At 39.1% G+C, this 25,043-nt stretch overlaps 1 protein-coding gene across 1 annotated transcript in view; it reads left to right on the top strand.

Annotated features, from left to right (window-relative positions):
• The first annotated feature begins 466 nt into the window (after positions 1-466).
• Positions 467-25,043, top strand: part of ANKRD55 (ankyrin repeat domain 55) — an 81,577-nt gene continuing 57,000 nt past the window's right edge. The window contains exons 1-4 of the mRNA XM_049768118.1: positions 467-590; positions 6,941-7,071; positions 10,476-10,585; positions 23,726-23,786. Of these exons, the coding sequence (XP_049624075.1) occupies positions 497-590; positions 6,941-7,071; positions 10,476-10,585; positions 23,726-23,786 (396 nt within the window). The 5' untranslated portion in view covers positions 467-496. The remainder of the gene's footprint in view (positions 591-6,940; positions 7,072-10,475; positions 10,586-23,725; positions 23,787-25,043) is intronic.

The raw sequence follows: 25,043 nt of genomic DNA, 5'->3' as shown, positions 1-25,043 counted from the left end.
CTATATAAGTACACCACAGTGTCAGAAAGTGTGGGTGATGCAGTCAACAAAGGCCTATGGGACTATACAGAAGGTATAAAAGGAGAAAAGTGCATCTAGTGGGAAGGGAATAAGAAGCACAATATCTCTTTCAAAATGGGTAAACTGAAACACTGAAAAGTAAAGTTACCTATTTCATAGCTTAAAGAAAACCCCAGAAGCAACAGTATGAGGTTCTTCAGTTGACACTAAGTGGCCTGGATTCTGGGAGAGAATAGTAAAATCTCACTAAAATTAAAAAATCTCTTCATGCATGGTGGCCTAACAAAATGGTCTGCATGGTCCACCTGGCTTCAGAAGTGTTGAGTCTGATCAAGTTGACTCAGGGTTCTGCTGCACTCTCCAGAGAGGGTTCGTGAATCACTTGTGTGGGTGTTGTTATTCTATCAGCAAACTTACTGTGCACACTCAATCTCTGATTCATGAAGGTGATTCATCCGAGGAAGTGGACCTGACCATGGTGTATCAGGCAGCCTCTAATGGAGATGTCAATGCTCTGACTTCAGTGATTCGAGAAGATCCTTCCATTCTAGAATGCTGTGACAGTGAAGGTGAGTTAACATATGTGGATGCTATTTAAAAAAACCAATTCATTGTTTTAAATTCCCAGAAGTCTTTGAACTAGATAGTTTCACTGGAAACTTCTACAAACTTTAGTAATATCAATTCCACATTATCTGCTAGAGAAAATGGGGAGAGGAGAACCACTCTTCATAGTTATGTTTGTGAGGCTACTTATGCTTATTAACAAAACCAGACAAATGGGGTTGAAGAGATAGCATGGAGGTAAGGCATTTGCCTTGCATGCAGAAGGTCATTGGTTTGAATCCCTCCATCCCATATGGTCCTCCGAGCTTGCTAGAAGTGATTTCTGAGCATAGAGCCAGGAGTAACCCCTGAGCACTGCTGGGTGTGACCCAAAACCAAAAAAAAAAAAACAACAAAACCAGACAAGCATAAAATAGAAAGCAAGCTACAGTCCAATATTCCTCATTTAAATAGATATAGAAATAATTAGCAAAAAAATCATTAGCAAATATTAGTAAATAGAATTCATTACATAAAAAAGAATTATATAACAACCAAAGGAATATGTTCTTGCAATGATAACCTAGTTCAATATTTGAAAATTGAATGTAGGATTGGCAAGATAGCACAGCACTTAAGGCTCTAGCCTTGTATATTGCCAACCTGGGTTGATTGCTGGCACTACAAATGGTCCCCTGAGCAGTGCCAAGTGTAAGGCCTAAAAAACCCAAATATAGAAAGGAAAAGAAACTTAATGTAATTTCTTATTTAATCAGAGAAATCACCTGGCGCTATCAATTAGTGAGGAGAGACAGTTTTACAAATTTTAACACACACTCATGAATAAAAACTTGACATTTTGGGAAGAGAGGAAAATTTCCTCAATTTGATAAAGAGTATCTTTTCAGAACCCCACACTAGCATTTTAATTATTGTTTAAAGACTGAATGTACTGCTTCCAAGACCAATATACAGCAGTCCTCTCTCACTCATATTCATTGGAAGTTATAGTCAATATTTTTTTAAAAAAACAGCACAAGAAAATAAAAGTAAGCAAAACAAACAAGGACCGAACTTCACCTCCAAGGTCTGGAACTTTGTATGTGGGGTCTTTGGTTCAATCCCTGGCACATTGTGATTTCCTGAGCACCACACGGTGAAATCCCCCACCACAACCACCCGAACACAGAGATTAAAGTAGCCCCTGAGCACTACCAAGTGTGGCCCAAAAATCAAAATCCAAAAGAAGAGAAAATGAAGGTAGACTGAGAGAGGGAGGGAACCTTGGTGGAGGGTCATTGACACTGGTGCTTAATTTAGAGTTGAAACATTGAATGACTGAAACTCTGTTATTAACAGCTTTGGGAATCATGACATAGTAGCACTCAAGGGTTACTCTTGGCTATCTGCTCAAAAATAGCTGCTGGCAGGAACAGGGGACCGTAGGGGATGCCGGGATTCAAGCCACCTTTGATCCTGGGCCAGCTGCTTGCAAGGGAAAAGCCCCACCGCTGTGCTATCTCTCCGGCCCTCCAAAAGTATTAATAATAATAATTACAATATAAAAGAAATGAAAGTAAGTAAAAATAATTTTATTATTGAAAGAAAAAAATGATCCCTTTTTCATGGTTTAATTATCTACAAAAAAATTAAGAGAAATCTCAAAACTCTAGAAATTGAGCTCCCATATGATCCAGCTATACCACTCCTAGGGATATACCCTAGGAACACAAAAAATACACTACAAAAATGCCTTCTACACAACTATATTCATTGCAACGCTATTTACAATTGCCAGACTCTGGAAATGAGCCAAATACCCAACAACAAAGATATAGAAAAAGGGCCAGTATACAGGAACATGCGCCTTGCATGCATGAGACCCCAGTTTGATCCTCAGCACCATATGGTCCACTGAGTATCACCAGGAGCAATGCTAGAGCACAGTGCCAAGAATGGATCTTATTCTATTCTTATTCCAGGTGTGGTCAAAACAAAATACAAAAAAAAAAAAAAAAAAAAGAGGAAGAAATTAAGTCACAAAACTTATAACCAAAAGCCCAAACAAACTACATAAAAATGCTGAGCAAACACTTTTTCAAAGAAGATATACAGATGTACTAAGACACATGAAAAGAAAGGCTCTTTATCACTGATTATCAGGAAAAAAGACAAATCAAAACAAGACATTACTGATATAAAACAGGCACATGAAAAATTTTCTGCATCTCTGATTATTAGGGATATGCAAGGCATAATACCAAAGAGATATTTCCTTATACTATGGGAATGTCCTGTATCTACAAGGCCAAAAACAGTATGTTCTGATGGGAATGTGAAGACAGAGACCTGGTTAACAATTGAGGTGAAAGAAACTGGTTCAACCTCATAGAAAACGATGAGACTTCTCAAGAAACTAAAAATAAAACAACCTTATGACCTACCAGTCCACAACAAGGTATCAAGAAACTATTCTGAATATATATGTGTAGACCTATGTTCATTACGATAGCTAACCTCTGGAAACAATCCAAGTGCCCAAACAACAGATGTTGGATAAAGCAAATATAGTATAGACATGCAAGAGAGTATACTTGGTTATTAGAAAAGATGGGCTCGGGGCCGGAGAGATAGCATGGGAGGTAAGGCGTTTGCCTTTCATGCAGGAGGTCATCGGTTCGAATCCCGGCGTCCCATATGGTCCCCCGTGCCTGCCAGGAACAATTTCTGAGCCTGGAGCCAGGAATAATCCCTGAGCACTGCCGGGTGTGACCCAAAAACCACAAAAAAAAAAAAAAAAGAAAAGAAAAGAAAAGATGGGCTCTTGTTTTTGGTTTTGGTTTTGATTTTTGCTACAATGTTGATGGAACTGGAGAAAGTCATTCTAAGTAGATATAGGTTAGACGGGATAAAACAATTACTAGATGATTTATGAACCACTTCTATGTGGTATATAAAGAAACAAAATGGTGGAACAGATTATGTTTGATGAAAACAAACCTTTGGTCTCTGACCACAGAACTGAGGTTACCAAAAGAGGGGGAGAGTGAAAGGGTCCTAAAGGTCTGTCATGGAGGAGCACTGGCACATATCATGTCGTGATACAATACCTTTGAATTCCCTAAAGCATTCTATTTTAAAATTGTATTTAAAAAATCATTTTAAAATTTTAAAATTGTATTTAAAAAAATCATGTGAAGCATGCACAAATAAATGAACAAATGCTGCTGCGGCAATTCAACACCCATTATAAAAGGAGAGGAGAGGAAAGGAGAGAGACAGAGACAGGAAGACATGGGGTGGGAGGATAGGGAGGATGTTTATTGTAGAAAAGTATCACAGCCTCAATGTAGTCTCCATAACACATCTAAACAGGTCTCTGCTGAGCAAGGGAATTGTGTTTGAGGTGTGTTTTCTTCATCATGAGTAGCACAAATACACAGATCCTGCCTCGTCAGGCTGATTCAGTCCAACAGTTCTGCAAAACTGACAATTAAGAAAATGCAGAGTAATAGGAAAGGATAGAGCACTTTGAAATAGAATCACACAAAATATACACTGATGATCTTTCCCAAAGGAGCCAGCGAAATGTAGTGAAAAATGCTTCTGCAACTAGAGGTGCTAGAGAGATTCAACTCCCACGAGCCCAGCAAAAAGGGAAGAAAAACATTGCCATTATTTCAGATGTTACACTTTATTGCTGCCATAACCTAGTTCAAGTGTCTGGAAGAACGCTCAGTGGGAGAAACGATGAGAAACTGATTTGCCAGCTGCAATCTTTCAGTGAGAACAGCAGCCTGGAATTTATTCTCAGTGAGCTCTGAGGCCATAGCCTCAGAAGGAATACAACCTTCCTATATATCCCAAAACCATCATAACAAGTCTAGCTAGGCGAAGGGATTTGTCTGAGCTTTGAGTTCTTTACTGGCAGGAATGGGAGGCATATCCCATTCTGGCAGACTGGCATCAGCTCTGCACAGCAAATCCTGGTGGATAATTGCAACTGCCTTATTCAAGAGGAAAACAACCAGTTGAGAGAAGCTAAAAAGAGATGTGTGAAAGTGTTTGACTTGCATGTAGTTCATCCCCAGTATGGTCCCCCAAAGCATTGCTGGATGTGACCCAAAATATACCCTTGCCCAAACCCAGGTCCCCCAAAATTATATAAGAGATTTCAGTAAAGGCAACGGCTCTTATCATTATGTGCTTGTTGTTTTCAGTTTAGGGTCACACCCAACAAGGCTTACCCCTAGCTCTATTCTCACGGATCATTTCTTGCAGGCTTGGTGGACCATAGAGGGTGCCGGTGATCAAACCCCTGCATTCAAAACAAGCGCCTTACCCATTGTACTATTTTGCAGTTCCTGGGGTCATACTCAGACCCTTATACATGCAAAGCTTGCTTTGTACTCTATTGCCTGGCCCAGGAGCTCTTCTTTGAGCTAGAGGCCTTATAAAACCAAGCTTGGCTCCTTTCAGTACACTCTTATTTCCCACATGTCCTATAGAAGTGTGTTGGGACTTTGTGATGGCTGGAATTGCAGATCACCTTTCCAAAGATGTTCAAACCAAGTCACGGGAAGACATGGAAATGAGTATTTTTCTTCAAAAAATCCTGCTGCCTACAGACCATACCACCTTCAACCCTGCAATGAAAAGATTAATGTCAATACAATAATATCCTCTGACTGGCTGCTCTGACTTTCAGGTGCCTGGGAGATCAGTAGCCTATATATTGTCGAGTGTTCTATTGAAGAACCTGTTAGAACATGAGGTATCAGGCTGCTGTAGGATGTGCAGGGTCTTCTGTGCCCAAAAGTTGCAGCAGAAGAGTGACTGTTAGAAGGGTGGCTGGCTCACAGCTCTTTGCAATTCATTATTTATAAATATACATATTAGCAAGTTCTTCAGACCAAATATTATCAGGTTACATGTAATTTCATAAAACTAATTCATTATTTTTAGTTGCCAAACATCCAGTATATGTTTGGGTCATACAAAATTTTTATTTACACTATATGGCTTCACACATAATTCTATAGGAATAAGTTGGATCAAGTTTCTAGAATTGAGACAATTTTAAAAATACAAGATCATTAAGTTTAAATATATTTTAGATAAGGCTGTCTTTGAGGTCCTACTCTCTCCACTAATATTTTTGTTTTACTGAGAATAAATATTGTTTTAGATCATAGTTTGGTTCTTATATGGAGAAATAAAATAATTTTTGGTTTTCAGATGCAGAATCAGCCAATTTTCTGTAGAAATCTGCAGAATAGATGTAAACATAACAAAACTCAGTGTTGAGCAGATCTTTTAAAGAACATAATATGAATTTGGGTCATATTTAGAGAAATTTGTAGGAAAAATTCTACTGTAATGATAAGCTTATTTTAATAATGAAAAAGTCCTATAGAGACTTTGATCATTTATTACAAGTGTTGTAACAATAAGACACTGTACTAATTTATACTGAATATAGTTGATATATATAGTTGATATAGTATAGAAAAAATAATAGAATAAAAATAAAAATAAAAAAATAATAGAAATAATAATAGAAATAACAGCCTACAAAAAAAGGAAGAAATAACAGCCTACAAAATGTATATTGTTTCAACATGCTGTTATTAGTTTAGGTATTTTTTAAAAAATAATTTGATAAATAAATTTATTGGTCCACCCATCTCATTTTATTTTTTAGCAAATTTATCAGAGTTACTTAGCCTCACAAATAATTTAAAAAATCACTATTAGTTTTCCCCTTAGAAACAAGGGATGGATGATACTGAGGTATATTCATTGTGTTTTTTTATTTTAAAAATTACAAAGTTTTGCAACTCTGTGAAAAGTTAAATAAAAAACAGCTTGAAATTTTTCTTGTGAGAAAATAATTTTTAAGATTCACATTGATTTCCTAGATTTTTTTTCAATAAACTATATGAAATTTCCAAAAAGTATACCTCTTTGCACAGGAATGTTCTAGTCAAGCAATTACTGCAGAAGATTAAATAAGGCCATAAAAATTTAATTTATATAAATGTAATAAGGACTTAATTTCCAACAACTGGGGTTACATTGAGGATAGTTTATCAACCTGCAAAGAGCACACTAAATAAGCATATGTAGACTGTTTATATATTTCTCATCAAACATTATCATTACTATTACTATTATTATTTGGGGCTGAGGGTTCACACCCAGATCTCAAGGACTACTCCAAGTGAGGTACTCAGGATCACTCTCAGAAGTATTTATGGGACCACACAATACTACGGGTTGAACTCACATGTAAAGCATGTTCCCCATCCTTTTGAGCTATGTTTCTGGGCCTCACTAAGCAATTATAAAAGTTGTTTATGTCTCCTTCCAGGATGCACGCCACTGATGCATGCAGTTTCTGGACGTCAAGTGGACACAGTCAAGTTGCTGTTGAAGATGGGGGCTAACATTAACATGCAGGATGCTTATGGGCGCACCAGTTTATGCCTGGCAACCTATCTGGTATGGTCTGTGTCTGTCACAGGCACTAAAGAGTGGGGTTGGCTAAAAGGGCCACATATGGTTCCACTTACAGAAGTTTTCTTGAGTTATGCTGCCTACCAATGGACCTAGATGTAGTTTTACTACAATCATCACTAACATTTTTATGACCCCTAGAACTGGTTTCTCTGAACTATCATAACAATGTGAATGAATGAGGGAAGTAGAAAGCCTGTCTAGAGTATAAGCGGGAGTGAGGTGGGAAGGAGAAAGATTTGAGACATGGGTGATGGGAATGTTGCACTGGTGAAGGGAGGTGTTCTTTACATGGCTGAAACCCAACTACAATCAGATTTGTAATCACGGTGTTTAAATATAGATTAATTTTAAAAATTAAAAGTTTTAAACATTTTAAAAATAAAAAAACTGGTTTCTCTGAATTGGAGACTGGGTAGCTGTTCTTTATAGCTACAACTAACATGTAGATAAGGCACTTGCCTCACAGGTAGCTGACTCAGTTTAATCACTGGCACTACATATAGTTCCCTAAGCAAAATCTGGAGTACAGAGCACAGAACTAGAAGTTGCTCCTAAGCACAGCTGGGTGTGACCACCAATTAAATAACTAACTGTCTGAATAATTTAAATCTATTTGTGGTGTAAGGATAGATTAATAGAAACAGGAAGTGAGAATGTGGGAACTGAGATGAGTAAAGTATATGGAGTTAGGGAGAAATTCCAATTTCTTAAGGGACACTATCAAGCTTAGGACTCAATCCACAATTATTTCTCAGTTGAAAATAGTATTTTAAAATAATAATTACTTCATTTAAGCACTGTGTTTACAAAATTGTTCTTGATTGAATTTTGGCCATACAATGTATACTACCCTTCACCAGTTAACGTTCCCACCATCAATGTCTCCAGTTTCCCTCTCACCCTCTTGGCAGACATTTTGCTTCCTTCTCTCTCTCTATTTCTCTCTCTTTATCTCTCTCTCCCTCCTTTTTCCCCTTTTGACACTGCAGTTTGCACTATTGTTAATGAAAAGGTATGTATCACACATATCATTTTATCCCCTTTTAGCTTCCCTTTACACATTCTCATTATAAGAGATTTCAGTTTAGCATTTAATGAAATTGGAACAAGCTTGGTTACCCCCTACTCTAAGTCTTCAAGTTCTCTCAAATACTCATATATTCTTTCTGGGATATTCTAGGGCTACTGGAAGTTGGTGTCAAATAAATTCTCGGGAGAATTTGAAGGTCATTATTCTCCAACAAGTTTCCTGGGAAACTTGGTCATACTAGAATCACTTTTATTGCAATTCAGCTTCTTGTGTTTGCTGTTGTTTCCCACTATGAGCAGTTGGCTAGCCCAGGGTCATCCCCATGGTATTCTGTATATACCAGTCTTGTCTAATCCTCATGGAGATCTTCTACCCCACACCCTATATTCCAAACAGGTGAGGCTATTCCAGATTCGATCCCCATCATCACATATGGTCTCCTGATCATTGCCGGAGTGATCCCTGAGCAGGAGTTATTCCTGAACATGACTGAGTGTGGTCCCAAGCCAAAGTAGGGACAGAACAGATCTCGAGCATGGCCATGGGTTTCCCATGTATGCCATTGTTGTCTTTTTTTTTTTATGAAGAAAGAAAAGAAAACCACATGGCACACAGAGTTCCAGGAAATGTTGCAAAATTGTCAAAAATGTTTCAAGCCCTTACCCATCAGAACATTTGTTTTTTAAAAACTGGAAGACTTTAGCAACTCTAAAATGTGTTTGGCCTGCTTTTTGGGGGGCCTCCTCTTCATAATTTTTCCTGGTAACCAGAGTACTGGATAACTTGAACATGAGAAGCAAAAATCAGATTAAATATATCAATAAATTCTTCATAAAGAAAAATATTTGTTTTCTTATGACTTAGATATTTTTCAATTCCACAAAATCATAATTGTAACCTCTGAATCTTGCTTAGCTTTTCTTGAAAGATTTTCTTACAAGGTTTTCAGAACAAAAATGTGTTTTCTTATTTATCTTTCTTTGTCTTTGATTGTGGGGAGAGGCACACCCAGGCATGCTTTGGGTTCACTCCTGGCAGAGCTCAGGAATCAAACCCAAGTTGGTCAGATGCAGAACAAGCACCTTTTCCACTGTTCTATCTCTCTAGTCCCAAAAGTTCCTCTTCTTATCACTTTCTTTTCTTTTCCATGCATTGATTCAGTGATACTTCGGTTTTTATTGCTTTCAATGTTATGAGGAAAAATCTTAAACCACTTTTCATTTCAGGGGGATGGAGTGATAACACAGTGAGTAGGAAATTGGCCTTGTATGAGGTAAATCCCCTCCTCGATTGTCCCCTGCCATGAGTAATTTCTGAGCACAGAGTCAGGTAACCCTTTCATCACCAGATGTACGTCTCCCACCAAAAAAAAAAAAAAAACCTTTTTCATTTCACTGGACAATGCTGAGGCTTTACTACATAGGAATGAAGATGACAAGAATAGAGAACCAATATAGGACACTTCTTTTTTTTTTTTTTTTTTTTTTGGTTTTTGGGCCACACCCGTTTGACGCTCAGAGGTTACTCCTGGCTATGAGCTCAGAAATCGCCCCTGGCTTGGGGGGACCATATGGGACACCGGGGGATCGAACCGCGGTCCATCCTACGCTAGCGCTTGCAAGGCAGACACCTTACCTCTAGCGCCACCTTCCCGGCCCCACTATATAGGACACTTCTTGAAGAAAAGGAATATGGGAAAGAGAGCTAACACCATTAATTGAGTGTAGAAAAATTTGTACAAGAAATGAAAAACTTGCTCAATAATGATGTGCGTGCATAAGTTTTGGAAATGGGTCATGACCCTTGGATCAGATAATTGACTTGCAAGATTCGTAGCTCAGTTCACAGAATGAGATCAGAACTTGTAAATCATTCTATATCTCACACATATTTTTTAACACCAAACAATGAACAACAAAAACGTATATGCTATTTCTTGGGGTCATAGAAATAGCATAGAGGGTCAAGTGCTTGCCTTACAGACAACCAACCCTACCCCCCACCAAGAGTAGTTCCTGCACACAGAGCCAAGAGTGAGTTCTGATAGGCCTCACCATTTTCCTTTCCCACTCAAAAAAAAAAAGAGAAATGGAAAAGTGAATGGTGAAAGAGAAAAATCTAAAATTCAGCTTGTATCTGACAAGGTAAGGGCCTTCAGAAAATCAGGACTCCAATCCTCAACTCTTTTAGCCTTCTGGGAGGTGTCTAAAGTGGAATCCTGGTCTTTAACAAGTCAAATGTGACATATTTTTCAGCCAAACCAAAGAAGAAAGGTTAAGTAAGCTGGAGAAAGTGTTGAACTTTGTGGTTATCTGAGACTCTGTTATATAATGACATGGTTGCTCTTGTGTTTCAGGGTTGGCTGGAAGGCTGTGTAAGTCTGCTCAGAAATGGAGCCAAACACAACATCCCAGATAAAAATGGTCGCTTACCACTCCATGCTGCCACTGCTGAGCCTGATGTGAGGTAAGTTCTCACAGTGCTCTTGATGTGTTCGAAAGTAATGTCATCAAACTCTCTGGGGCTAATAAAACAAAGATTTTTTTTTTAAGTCTTAGAAGATGAGACCACATCTAAGTAAATTTTGATCTCTAATTTTACTCTCTTCCTCCTTTCATAAAATCCTTGGTTCATAGTCTCTGATTTAAGAAGAAATGTTATTTGCCATTATCTGAATTCTCGTGTTATTTATTGATCCAGTTAACTATTACTTCAGTACTTACTGAGTGTTTATTATTGGTCAGGTAATGTTCTTTCTCCTCATAGTTTCAAAGAGTATCTAACCTCATAGATATTGTGTTTTAGCCAGGAAATTTAGGGCATATGAATAAAATATTGGATAAAATATTGGATAAAAAATAAATAGAATAAAGTTATGACAAATGCTACAAAGAAAAGACTAGTTAGAAAGGTTAGTTTCTGAGCTCAGAGACCTTCCAAGTTTGTGAGGTAGAAGGATGCAAAAAGCCCAAGAAAGGCAACTGAGAATTTGAAGAAAAAAAAAAAAAAAAAGACAGTTAACATGTCTGTACTCAGCCAGCTCCTTAGATTTGGCTCTATTCTCGAAGGAACTGTAAACCAATGTAAACCAAGCCACAAAAAAATTATGGGTATATCAACCACATAGCTGAAAGCTGGCACTCTAAGGAGGAGAGGATGGATCACATTTTTGCCCTGCAAAAGCCAGGCTTGATGCACCCATTATCCACAACATCCACTTCACCAGTGGCCTTCCTTCACCACTCCTCTAAGGCTCTGCAGACATGAATTTGACCAAAACTCCAGGTATTCCAGTATTTGGGCTGATATCACCAGGACTATTTGGGATGAGAGTGGGCACCTAGAAGCTCTTGCATTCAAAACTACACCCTACAGAAGCCATGGTATCATCAACAGTACTTGGAATTCCTGAACCACTTGGCCGCATTTGCACAATTCCATTTTTATTTGGTACTTGTCGTTCCAATAGGAACACATCCATTTAGATGCCAATGAGTATCTGAAGTAAACTTACATTCAGAAACAAATGAAATAGCAGAATGATCAACTAGCAGCAAGTGCTTACTAAACCTTCTGACAATGACTTAATGATCTCATTGAAGATACAATAATTTGTATAATTGGAGATAATAATTGGAGACTCAATAATTCACAGATTTGTTTGTACTCTTTTCCCCTCTTTATTTCTTTCTTTTCTTTATAAAAATAATTTAAATTTTAATATAATTTTTTAATAATTTCTCTCCTACTTACCTGAAACAAATGTATTATGATCAACTATTTTGTCAACCATGTGACATATGGTCCTAGCAAATTAATTTTTTAAAAGAAGTTTGAGAATTCAAGATCAGTGAGTTAGAAGAAACACCTATGTGCTTCTGAAAGCCGAGTGAAGAAATCTACTTAAATAAATTCAAAGATGGAAACAGACATTTTTATGTAAGACAATTGAGCAAAATCATAAAATATTTTGTCCAGACATAGTGTAACTTCCTCAATCTGTGTCTGAATGGCCTGGTCTCCATAATTTTGAAAATTATGAACAGGACAGCTGATAAAAGTATTTCCCACTGTAAAATCAACAGCATTCTGGGTGCTTCCTTAATCTCTTCTGCAGAGAACATGCTTCTACTGAAAACTTATTCCTCAGAGCAAAGCCACACAGGCCAGCAGAGCACAGTAGGTATGTTCTGGGGTCTCCATTTTCCATCTGTGTTCAGAGCTAAAACCAAAGCTTCAAGGGGAAGATCCAAGATCTCTTTCAGGATGCTACGTAATGAAATTTCTTCACTTCAGTCTAGTTTACACTAACATAGAAGGGCTGGGAAATTCCAGGACTATTCCTAACTAAGCATTTCCACTAGTCATTGGATTGTATCCAAGAGTAATAGAAAACTAGATTTAACCAAAGCCTAATAACACAAGGAATTTTGGGGTGTGGAGAAATGAAGCTCAAGTGGCTAGAGCACATACTTTTTTGTGTGGGGGAGAACCAGATTTAATAACCTGATCACAGAGCCAGGAGTATCCCATAGTACTTTAGGTATGATCCAAAAGCTCCACCAAAAAGGAAAAGCACAAGGAGAGCAATAGTAGTCTAATTCTCAAAATACCTCCTTTAATGTGTTAGGAATATAATCATGATTTTTCTAGATTAAACTAAAACACATCTAGTTGATATCCTTGTTTTCTTAAATGTGTTCCTTTTGTTTGTTTGTTTGTTTGTTTGTTTGTTTTTGTTTTTTTCGGACCACACTCATTTGATGCTCAGGGGTTACTCCTGGCTAAGAGCTCAGAAATTGCCCCTGGCTTCTGGGGGACCATATGGAACACCGGGGGATTGAACCACGGTCCTTCCTTGGCTAGCGCTTGCAAGGCAGACACCTTACCTCTAGTGCCACCTCGCAGGCCCCAAATGTATTCCTTTTTTTAAAAAAAATTGATTTTTGGAGTAGCATTGGTTTACAAAAATGTTAATGTTTGTCTACTTTTTAGGCACAATTACTATACCACATCTACTACCAAGGTGAAAGTATCTTTTTGCTACAATTATTACAATTATTTTTTTACTGGACATTATCTCCTTGTTTTCTTTCTTTATGTGTCACATATGAGTGAGACCACCTGAGATTTATTTTTCCTTTTAGCTTATGTGGCTTAGTTCCATCCATATTGTAGCAAAAAAATAAGACAGCCTTTTCTTATAACTGAGCAATAGTCCATTATGTACATATATCACATCTTCCTTATTCATTCTCTGTTTTTTAAAACTAAGGTCATTTCCATAGCTTGGGTGTTATAAATAGCACTGCAGTAAACATAGGTGTAAATATATCACTTTGCATTAGTACTGTTGTATTCTTTGGCTAGATTCCTAAAAGTAGAATTGCTGAATCATGTGGTCATTCTATTTTTGTTATTGTAATATTGTTGTTATTTTGAGGTCTATACCCATCAGAGCTCAGGGAATCACTCCTAGCTGGGAACCATATGGTTCTGGTGACCATATGTGGTGGCCAGTGATCAAATAAATGCTGGATGCATGTTAGGCATAGCACCTTACCCACTATACTATCTCTCTGATGCCATTTTTAATTTTTGACATACGCCTTACTGATCTTCATAATCTGAACCAATTTATATATAGTCATATAAATTGTAACTAAATTATATCTAGTTATATATATATATATATATATATATATATATATATATATATATATGGTTTCTTTTTCTTCACATTCTATCTAGCATTTGTGTTTTGGGCCTATTTGATTGCAACTGGTGAGAGGTAATATCTTATTGTTTTCATTTACATATCCTCGATAATCAGTGATAATAAACATTTTATCATGTACCTGATGGTCATCTGTATGTCTTCTTTGGAGAAGAGTCTGTTCTTTTTTTTCTCATGTTTGGATGGGGTTGATTATTTTTTATTATTGAATTTTGTGAATTCCGTATATATCTTGGATATTAGCCCTTTGTCAACAAGATCTAAAGGACTGAACTATGAAAATACTTTCTCCCATTTATTAAGATGTCTTTGTATTTTAGAGAGTTCTTTTTCTGTGTACAAGTTTTCAGTTCAATGTAATTCCATTTATATATGTTTGTTTTTGTTTTTATTTAACATTGGACTCAAATCACCAAAGATACATACATTTGTTTATACTTTCTTTGATATATTTTTTTATTTTATGGATTAATATCTACATATAAACTTTATCTTTTATTTATTTATTTATTTATTTTTTGCTTCTTGGGCCATACCCTGTGATGCTCAGGGGTTACTCCTGGCTACGTGTTCAGAAATCACTCCTGGCAGGCACAGGGGACCAAAAGGGATGGTGGGGATCAAACCAAGGTCTGTCCTGAAAGGACGATGCAAGGCAATCACCCTACCACTGTGCTATCGCTCTGACCCCTAAACTTTATCCATTTGAGTTAATTTTGGCACTTTATGTAAGATAGTAATCCAGTTTCATTTATAGCTTCATTATATGTCACTATCCAGTTTTCCCAGCAGCTTTTGTTGAAGAGATTTCTCTTTATCCATTTTATGCTCTTGATTTCTTTGTTTTAAATTACTGCCCATATTTCTAAAGGTTTATTTCTAGAATTTTAGTTCTACTTCATTGACCTAAGTGTATGCGTTCATTTTAATATTACACTGTGTTAAACACTATAGCTTCATTGCATAGCTTAATAATTATGCCTTCCACTTTCTATTTTTTTCATAATAACACTGGGAGATTTTTGCTCCATTCCAAATTTAATGTTTGTTCTACATCCTTGAAGAATGTTCATAACTTTTGATAATATTTACATTGAATCTATTTTATGCTTTAAGTAAGATGATCATTTGACAATTTTAATTCTTCGAATTAATGATCATGAAACATTTTTAAATTTTTATGTATATTCATTTTTTTAAATAATAGATTACTATCATTTCTGTTTAGGTGTTTCACCTCCTAAGTTTATTTTTAGGTACTTGACTAATTTTGATTCCATTGGAATTGGGATTATTTTCTTATTTTATTTATTTTCTAGTTCATTGTTTATGTCGGGCTTAGCCGAGGGAGGGCCCCCTGGTGCAAAGGTGGGGAGAGAATCTCTTACAGTTCTGTAGCCATGTGAGACCAGCTGAAACTCGGGAAGAGGAGGGAAGACTGCAAGCCCAATATACAAATCACTCACAGGAGAGTATTGTTCAGCAACGTCCCCATTTATTGAGACTTAATGTGTAGCTTTTATAGTAATTTTATGTGCAGGGAGGCAGGAGGTGGCTAATCTATCACAGTTACATTTTACCAGGTGGCCAGTAATCCACATGGTATGCAAAGATAACGATTGCAAGGACACGTTATTTTGACACAGATCTGTCTTCTTAGCTCAACATCTACTCACAAAGATCATTAACAGCAGGAGACATAAGTCTCTGAACAAAGGCATTCTTATATGCTCAAGGCCAATTTGCAGAATTCCTCTCTCTCTCTCTCTCTCTCTCTCTCTCTCTCTCTCTCTCTCTCTCTCTCTCTCTCTCTCTCTCTCTCTCTCTCTCTCTCTCTCTCTCTCTGTCTCAATCTCTCTCTCCCCCCCCCCCCCCGGTTTTTGGGTCACATCCGGTGGTGCTCAGGGGTTACTTTTGGCTCTGCGCTTAGAAATCGGCCCTGGCAGACACGGGGGGGCCATATGGGATGCTGGGATTCAAAGGACCATCTGTCCTGGATCGGCTGTGTGCAAGGCAAATGTCCTACCGCTGTGCTATCTCTCTGGCCCCGGTTTCTCTCTTATATATGAAATCATTCAGTGCAGGAATCTCTGAATGTGGGGTGAACCTCTCCTCACGGGGACTCTGGGGAATCTTGGCTTCTTTATGTAGCCATGTGGTGCCAATATCTCCTAAAATCATAAGAACCTTCGGCTTACAGAATGAGGAACGGAGGTGGGAGAAAGTCTACCTATTTCTTTCCAATTTCAACTACTATGATATAATTCTCTTCGGCTTACATTCTTTTGGCAAGTACTAATCATTTGGCCATATTTATGCTCTGAGTAAGACATCCTCTGGTCAGGCATTCCCTTCCTAGCAATTACTACTGTCCAAGAAAGGGGAGCATGAATTTCAGTTAAAAACTCTCTTGGGCCCGGAGAGATAGCACAGCGGTGTTTGCCTTGCAAGCAGCCGATCCAGGACCAAAGGTGGTTGGTTTGAATCCCGGTGTCCCATATGGTCCCCCGTGCCTGCCAGGAGCTATTTCTGAGCAGCCAGGAGTAACCCCTGAGCACCGCTGGGTGTGGCCCAAAAAAAACAAACAAAACAAAAAAAAAACTCTTTCTGCAGTTTGATAACAGCTGCAGTGTTTTTATTTATTTTTTAGGGGGCCACACCCGTTTGATGCTCAGGGGTTACTCCTGGCTAAGCGCTCAGAAATTGCCCCTGGCTTGGGGGGACCATATGGGACGCCAGGGGATCGAACCACGGTTCTTCCTTGGCTAGCGCTTGCAAGGCAGACACCTTACCTCTAGCGCCACCTCACAGGCCCCGCAATAAGTGTTTTTAACCCAAACTAACCAAACCATGCTATGTAACAGAGAAACTAGAATTCAGTTCCCCGCTTGTTATGTGCCAGTATATTCTCAAAACTATTTTTTGAGGAAAAAGATTCTTGATCTGGCATATGAGTGTCTTCCAAAAACTAGAGAGTACAACTCAGGAGTGGTTTATAATGATGAAAGATAAAGCAAGTTGGAGGGACAAAAGCAAAGGAGTGCAGACCCCCTTTTCCTCAGCTTCCTAGAAGGCCCTCATTTTCTCTTTTTTAGTTCTCCATGACTTTTCTTGCCTTCTCAACTGAGACATTCAGAAGGACCAGTGTGATAGAGGGGGCATGGTCATGAAGACAGAACTCCAAAGAGAATGAAGTTGCAATGCTTTTGTAATATGCTCTACATGCTAGCCTAGTAAGGCTTGATTTCTTCTGAAGGCAGCCCCAGACTTTCTAAGTTCTTTATTATTTTATGGTCTCCATAGCTACAGCACTTTTTCCTCATTTCAAATGCTAACAGCTCTGCTTCTTTTTCTTGCTCTTCACTACTGTAGGACAAAGGATGGAAGTCCTTTCTCTGGGTCCTGTTCACTAATTACAAAATTATGAGTGGCATGCCTGACCCATGAGTGGAGGCTTTCCTGCAGCAAACTCTCACATGGGGAACAGTTTCCCACAGTGTGAGGAGCCAAGCAGATGGTTGAGCTCTTTGCTGCCCACCATTAAGCCAATCAAACCAGGACTGAGAGCAAGTGCTAGAGGGTAGGAGGGACTGCAAAGCAGAGCTGTTCAAAGGAACAAACTGCTTCCCAGAGTACATGGGATCTTTCTGAGCTAATCATTTGGAGATCAGGGAATCTCTGACATATAGAGGTCAGAGATCTTTAAAAAAAAAACCATTATGTAGACTCCACCATGGCATTTACAGACTGTTCTAAGAGCATTATACAAAAAAATACATTAAAAATAACCAAAAAAATTTAATAGAGTTGCATGCAAGGCAAGTGCCTTGGCTCCTATACCATCATCTCCCTGTCCCCGATTATCTGTATTTTACTAATAAGAAAACACAAACATTGAGATTTTCCTCTCATTGGGCCTAGGGGTTCCAATCTGGTAGAAATGGATCAGAGATTTTTCTCAGAGACTCAGAATCTGAGCTCGTAATGCTCAGGGCACAGGGAAAGGGAAATTACCCCCCCCCCCCAATTGGGTTCTGTGCCTGAGATCCGGGTACCTGAGATGATATGAACTTTTGGCTACTATTGAAATCTGAGGTCAGGACCCATATAGGACTAGTGCATGTGGAAAATACTTTGGGTCACCTTAACACAAAATAAAAATTTCAAGATAACAAGACAAAAAGATGTTTAAGTCTTTTGTCCATTCAGACAGACAAGAGAGTATCTAGTACATTGCCAATGAGCCATAGAATAGCATACGCTTTTGGAGGAAATCCCGACACCAGATTTCTAGTCCAGACAACCAAGACAAAGTTCGAGGGCCTTGTCAAGGAATGCATTGCCTCAGGTTAACCACTATTACTGGTTCCCTTTCCCCCATCTCATAAAATAGCATAAAGGAAAATATTGTGCAATATAATTACAAAGATAAAAACAGTGTTACTCAAATGGAAGTATTTTCTTAGCTTCTTCCCATCAGAGGGAGGAATTCTAGAAATTCAGAGAGAATGAAAGAGATGAGCTGATTGCAGTCACAGCAGCAGTTCCTTCACAGGTCTATGTTTCCTAGATATTGTGCTATTCAGCCCTCAGCCATGACTGTGATCTTCCCCATTAGAGAAGCTGGGAGACTGAGGCTCAAAGATTCACAATGTTGAGGGCATAATAAAGCCTTTTCTTGGCTCTCAGAGAACATGCTAAAACTAAATTGAAATCTTAGGCTTCCTGATTATTTCACCTCTATAGCAAATAACCAGACGCTCATTACTTTTAAATCTCTTTTTATAAATGCCTTTGTAACAAAGGCATTATGACCAGTCACTTTCTTTTTTCTCTTATTATAGATAGGAGCTTCATACTTAAGACTTTAGATGTGCCGGGAGTGGTGGCGCGCCTGTAGTCTCAGCTAGGCGTGCCTGTAGTCTCAGCTACTCGGGAGGCTGAGGCCAGAGGATCCCTTGACTCCAGGAGTTCTGGGCTGCAGTGCGCTATGCCGATCGGGTGTCCGCACTAAGTTCGCCATCAGTATGGTGACCCCCAGGGAGCGGGGACCACCAGGTTGCCTAAGGAGGAGCAAACCCGCCCAGGTCGAAAACAGAGCAGGTGCTGATCAGTAGTGGGATGGCGCCTGTGAATAGACACTGCACTCCAGCCTGGGCAACATAGCAAGACCTTGTCTCTAAAAAAATACTAGATGTCAGCCAAGACCCAGAGAAATAGAGGTAAGGTGCTGTTCTTGTAATGCAGCTGAACCTCATTGGAATCAGTCTCCACATGTTCCTCTGAGCACTTCCAAGGGGTCACTCCTAAGAACAGAGCCAGGAATTACTGTTGAGTGTGTCTTCAAAATCCTGAATAAATAAACTTAATATTTATTCTTTTATAAAAATAATTACAGTTTCTATATAAAATATAAAATATTTATATATAATTAAATAAATAAATTTATACCTAAATAGATGTCAGCTGAGCTGAGACAATGAAAATCTGATTTTGACTGGAAGAAGAAATATTTTAAATTTAATTTTGGGAAAAGGTTAATCCACTACATTTTTTTAAAGTGTTCTAAAAAATAAGTTTGGAAGTCTGGGGATATAACTCAGTGACAGAGCACTTGCCAGGTCTGTATGAGACTTTGAGCACCGCATGCTCTCCCAAACACTGTGATCATACACTGTGATCCTATATGTAGACCCTGAAAACAAGCAAAAATTGTACTAATTCTGCATGACTTTATTATCTTTCCATTAGCTATTCTTGATCAGCCTGATGAGTATGACCCTTTGCTGGACTGCCTTAACAAAAAAACTACCTTCTGGGTGGCTTAAACCACAGAAATTAACCTTTCCCAATGGAGACTACAACTGGCCAATCAGGATGCCTGGGGCCTGGTTTTACTGGCAGTGGACTCTTGCTGCCTCCTCTTTTGGTTCTTTCCACTGTAAACCAGTAACCCTGGACTCTCCTCTTGAGTCTTCTTCAGAAAGCACCAAATTGTATTTGAACATCCTCCCTTTCATGACATCCTGTCTCTTTCTCCAAATAAACACACTTTCTAAGGTTCTGGGGGCAGCAGAATTAGAGCATCAGCATATGAAAGGGTAAAGGGAATTTGAGCATAGAATCACTGTCCCTCCATCAATCTGCATCTTTCTCGGTAATTTTCAACTTTTTTACAAAAATTTCCTAAACAGCTATTTTAAATTGTAAACATTGGATGAGATCTAACAAGCCAGAAATCCCAAATACAAATCTCAGGTATTTGTGCTTTAAAAATAAGCTTCCCAAGAAATTCTGAGATGGTTGCAGCATGAGAACATTTCAGAACCCCTCTGGGGCCTAGAACATAAGACAGTGACTCAAAGTACCTGCCCAGATGATATGAGGTTGTGAGTTCAGACCCCACATACACTGAAGGGGTCCTAACAACTCTGCTTTTTGGAGTTTTCAGCAAGAAATGACCTAAAACTGGACTTCAGTGGCTTTAAAGCAACCAGAGCAAGTGTGGGGCCCAGAGTCAAAATCCCAGTAACTGATGATCTGGGTTCCTGTGTAAAGGAAGGTTAAGAAGAGGAGAATAGTATGCTGTTGCTATATCCAGGTAGACTTCAAATGCCATAAATATATTAACTCACTTCATTCTCACTCTGAGCTATAGAATAGACACTTTTTCTCAGGTTCTATATTTGCAGGTTAGGTGGATTAGGGATCAGGAGAGTAAGTAACTTGCCTAACTAAGGTCATGGAGCCAGGATATCACTCTAGGTCAGGGGCCTCAAACTCAATTTACCTGGGGGCCGCAGGAGGCAAAGTCGGAGTGAGGCAGGGCCGCATAAGGGATTTCACACACAAAAAAGTCCTCAAACATCATTATTAACAGTTTTAATTATTTCTTCTGAACATAAATAGAACATTGAGTAAAGATCATGAACAGTTCTTCTGAACATGGCATTTTTAATCTATTTCTTGCTGCCAGAGACTTGACAGTGCTTCTTCTCAAAAATCTGAACCACATTTGGCTTTAGAGAGGAAGCAGTTGAGACCATCAGTATGGCTTGAAGATGATCATCATTAAGTCTAGACCTGTACTTTGACTTATTGAAGTTCAATGTGGAGAATAACTTTTCACACAAATATGTGCTTCCAAAAAGGCACATGGTGTGCTTGAACATTCAGGAAATCTCAGGGAAGCTGGGGGGCAATTCTCTCAAAAATTGCGCATGCATGTCTGCTTTTCCACTAATCTCCCTGAACTTGACTTTGAGATCAGAGTTGCATTGCAGGTCAATGAGCTCCATTTGACGCACAGGAGGGGCATCTTGCACATCAAAGGAAAAGGGGTCCACAAAAATTTGGAAAGTGGCTCTGTGCTTTTTGAAGTCTGCAAATCTGTGATCAAATTCCTTCTCTAGCTTAAAAATAACATCAACATATTTCTCACCACTGAATGGTATGCCTGCATCCACAAGTTCCTTGCATGCTGGGAAATGGCAAAGGTTTGTCTGAGAGAGCTGGGATTTCCATAACACAGGTTTTGTGGAGAATGCTCTCACGTTGTCATAGGCAGCACTGAAAAGCTGCCCAGGGCCTTGTAACATCTTGTTTAGTACATTCAGCTTATGTATGATGTCAACAAGAAAAGCTAAGTCCATGAGCCATTTGTGATCACTCAACTCAGAAACAGCATTCCCATCCTTCTTCATGAAGGCTGGCTTTCACTTCTTCTCTCAACTCAAAAAATCTTTTCAGGACATTTTCCCTGCTGAGCCAACGTACCTCGGTGAAATAGAGAGCACATCTCCATATTCTGACTCCATTTCCTCTAAAAAAGCACGGAACCTCCTGTGCTTTAAGTCCCTGGATCTAATTTGGTTGATGCATTTCACAACAACAGACATCACATTGTCACATGGCAGGCATTTACTGCAAAGGGCCTGCTGATGGATAATGCAGTGAAGAGCAATGGCCTTCTCTACACCCTCCTCTTCAAGTTTTTTTTTGAACAAGTGTCACCAGTCCATTTTTCCTCCCTGTCATCGATGACGCTACATCGGTTATTATTCCAACAAACCTCTTCCATGGCAAACCTGCATTCTCAATGGCATCACACAGATGCCGAAATAGCTCATTAGCGGTGGTCTGGCCATGCATTGGAATTATTGTGAGCAGCTCCTCTGTCAATTCAAAATTGCAATCAACACCACGGACATAAATTGTGAGCTGCACAGTGTCTGTTATATCTGTGCCCTCGTCAAGAACAACTGAGTATGCATCATAACATTTGGCTTTCTCACACAGTTGATGATAAATGTCACTTGACATGTCAGAAATGCGCTCTGCCACAGTGTTGGCAGAAAGGCTGATTTTGCTAAACTGACCTTTCTTTTGTACAGATAATACTTGCAGCCTGTAACATGCATTTTTTAACAAACTCTCCTTCTGTGAATGGTTTCCCTGCCTTAGCAATCATCTCACTAACCATGTAACTAGCTTCGAATGATGCAACATTCTTTTTGGTTGCTTTTTGAAAAAATCTTGTTGCCTCATTAGACATGCTTTAAGACTGGCAACCCGCTTGGCTCTCTCATTTCCTTGATATTTTGCACATTCCTCAGCATGTTTAGTTGAATAATGGCATTTCAAGTTGTATTCCTTGTGCACTGCAACTTTCTCTGAGCAAATAAGACATATGGGGATGCCCCTGTGCTCAACAAAGAAATACTGCGTCTCCCACTTTTCCTGAAATTGTCTGTGCTCGTCATCAATCTTTCTCTTCACTGCAGGCTTTGATGAAGTCATGATGAAGGAATAGCAAAATCTAATTCTGTAATAAACTTCTCTCTTTTCTCTCCCTTCTCTCCCTTAGGCCTCTGATAATACAAGGGATAGCAGGTAGGAGCAGCAGAAATGAAGTCTGCGCTAGGTGCAAAGTATTCGCGATTATTCGCTTACCAAATATTCGCATAAAAAATAGCATTAGTAAGGAAAAAAATCGCAAAAAATCGCATTAAGCATTTGCATACCCTGAACAGAACTGCTATGGGTATGAAAATGTTTAATGCGATCTTTTTTCTTACTAATGCAATTTTTATTGCGATTATTCGGTAAGCAAATAATCACAAGTACTGCAATATTTGAAGGCTGGCCATGAGCCACAAAATGTTGTACGAAGGGCCACAAATGGCCCGCGGGTCGCGAGTTTGAGACCCCTGCTCTAGGTTCTATGGCTCAGTCTGGATTCCATCACCTCTCAGAGCAGATGAAGTGTTCACTTAACCTGCCACGTTTGGAACCCACATGGCATAAAAATTTAAAGTTGGGAATCACTGAAGCTATTTCACATAGGGAGAATAACAAAGGTGTAGTTACCTCCTGATATAATAATGGGCATATTGACTAGGAACCCAATGCTAGTTTGAAAACACTCTCAAATGCGCACAGTGAGTCGGAGAGATTGACCTGGAGGACCAATCCTGTTTAGATTCCTGGCATCCATAGCGTACCCACAGATCCAGGAATTCCCCTCAGCAGTGCCAAAATAAAATACATAAAGAACACATTGCTGTATGGATGCTGCATGCACTGGTATGGGCACAGATCTGGTGAATAAACTAAGCTGAAGATCTCCTTTGTCCATTTTCTATGGCCTCTCCAGTAGCACCAAGAGAGAGTTAAGTGGAGCAGAGAGGGAATATACTTCCTCATGCCTCTTCTCACACTGGCTTCTTTTCCATAGATCTTTTCCTCAGAGAAATGGTAAGGGCTCATCTCCATCAATTGGGACAGTGTCTTCAAATGACACTGTCTCTCATGTGTTCACCTGCAGATTCTGTTCTTTTAAGTCTCTTCTCCTTTTTTTTCCCCCATAGGCTCCTAACAGTCTTAGTGCAACAGTCAAATCTCAGTGAGATTAATCACCAGGACAATGAGGTGAGTCTGCCCATCCCTGCCCAATCAGCTATTGCATGTGTCAGAGTGCAAGGGAGGGTTTCCTGAACTTCTGTACTTCCTTCTTGTCCTAGAGATACAAACAAAGAGCACTCGGAGTGGTGCTCATTTTTGTGTTCCTACTCTGGGAAGGAAATCTGTGCTTTTACTCTGATCTACAGGCAGAAATGTATCCCCATTTGTGGGTATGAATAACTTATTTAGGGAAGGACTTATTGCATTAAGATCTTAAGCATTTATCATGCCACTAAAATTTTGTAATTTCCCTCTGGACATTGAGAAATAAACATTCTCTTTCCTGTCTTCTCAAGTTGCAGAAACTGATAGCAAGCTATGGTAGATGTGCTTTCTCAGTGAAAGGTGACAGGGCAGCAGATGAGAATTCCCCCCACTCCCTGCCCTGGAGTGATTCGTGCCTGTTAGCCGTGATTGAAGGCAAAGACAACCCTACCAGACAAAGCTTCCAGAAAGTCAAAACGGGTGGTCCCAATTACTTCCTGAGAGAGGGTGGGTCAGACCTGAGCATAGCTATTCTTGAGAAGCTCGGGGTCTTGTATCTCTTTCTTTATTTCATTGGTTCTGGCACTACAATTTGTGTGGGTTTAGCCACATTCAAGCCTGAGTCACTCATAGTCTGTGCTAGTGTCTGTTAAAAATCAAGCTGATTTTCACAAACTTGCCTTATTTTTCTAACACACATCTTAAAGCATTTAAACATCTGTTTGGTCCTGACTTCTTTCTTTCTTTCTTTTTATTTTGGGGGGATTTTTGGGCCACACCCAGTGACGCTCAGGGATTACTCTTGGCTATGTGCTCAGAAATCGCTCCTGGTTTAGGGAACCATATGGGATGCTGGAGGATCAAACTATAATCCATCATAGGTCAGCCGCATACAAGGTTGCTGTGCCACTGCTCTGGCCCATTCTTTTTTTATTTTTAATCAATCTGCTTGGTTTGGCTGCACTTTGCCAAGAAAGTCTGATGATAACTTTAAGAAAGTCTGATAATGTTAAAAGTCAATATGTTCCCAATGCTGAATTTTACTCTTTTCACAGAAATCAGTTAGGCAGAAATAAGATTGGGAGGTAGCCCCCTCACAGCTTCCTGCTGATATGGGCCCCTTTTCTTCCTCAAACCTTCTGATGAAAGGGCTGCTTCCCGCTAACTTGGCATAAGTGACCACATCTGAAAGTCCCTGCTTGACTGGCCTGGGTCTGAGGTTAGACACCTCCCTAGCAC

The sequence above is a fragment of the Suncus etruscus genome, chromosome 2 (genome assembly GCF_024139225.1).
Source record: "Suncus etruscus isolate mSunEtr1 chromosome 2, mSunEtr1.pri.cur, whole genome shotgun sequence".
NCBI lineage: Eukaryota > Metazoa > Chordata > Mammalia > Eulipotyphla > Soricidae > Suncus > Suncus etruscus.
This window is presented reverse-complemented; position numbering and strand designations above follow the sequence as displayed.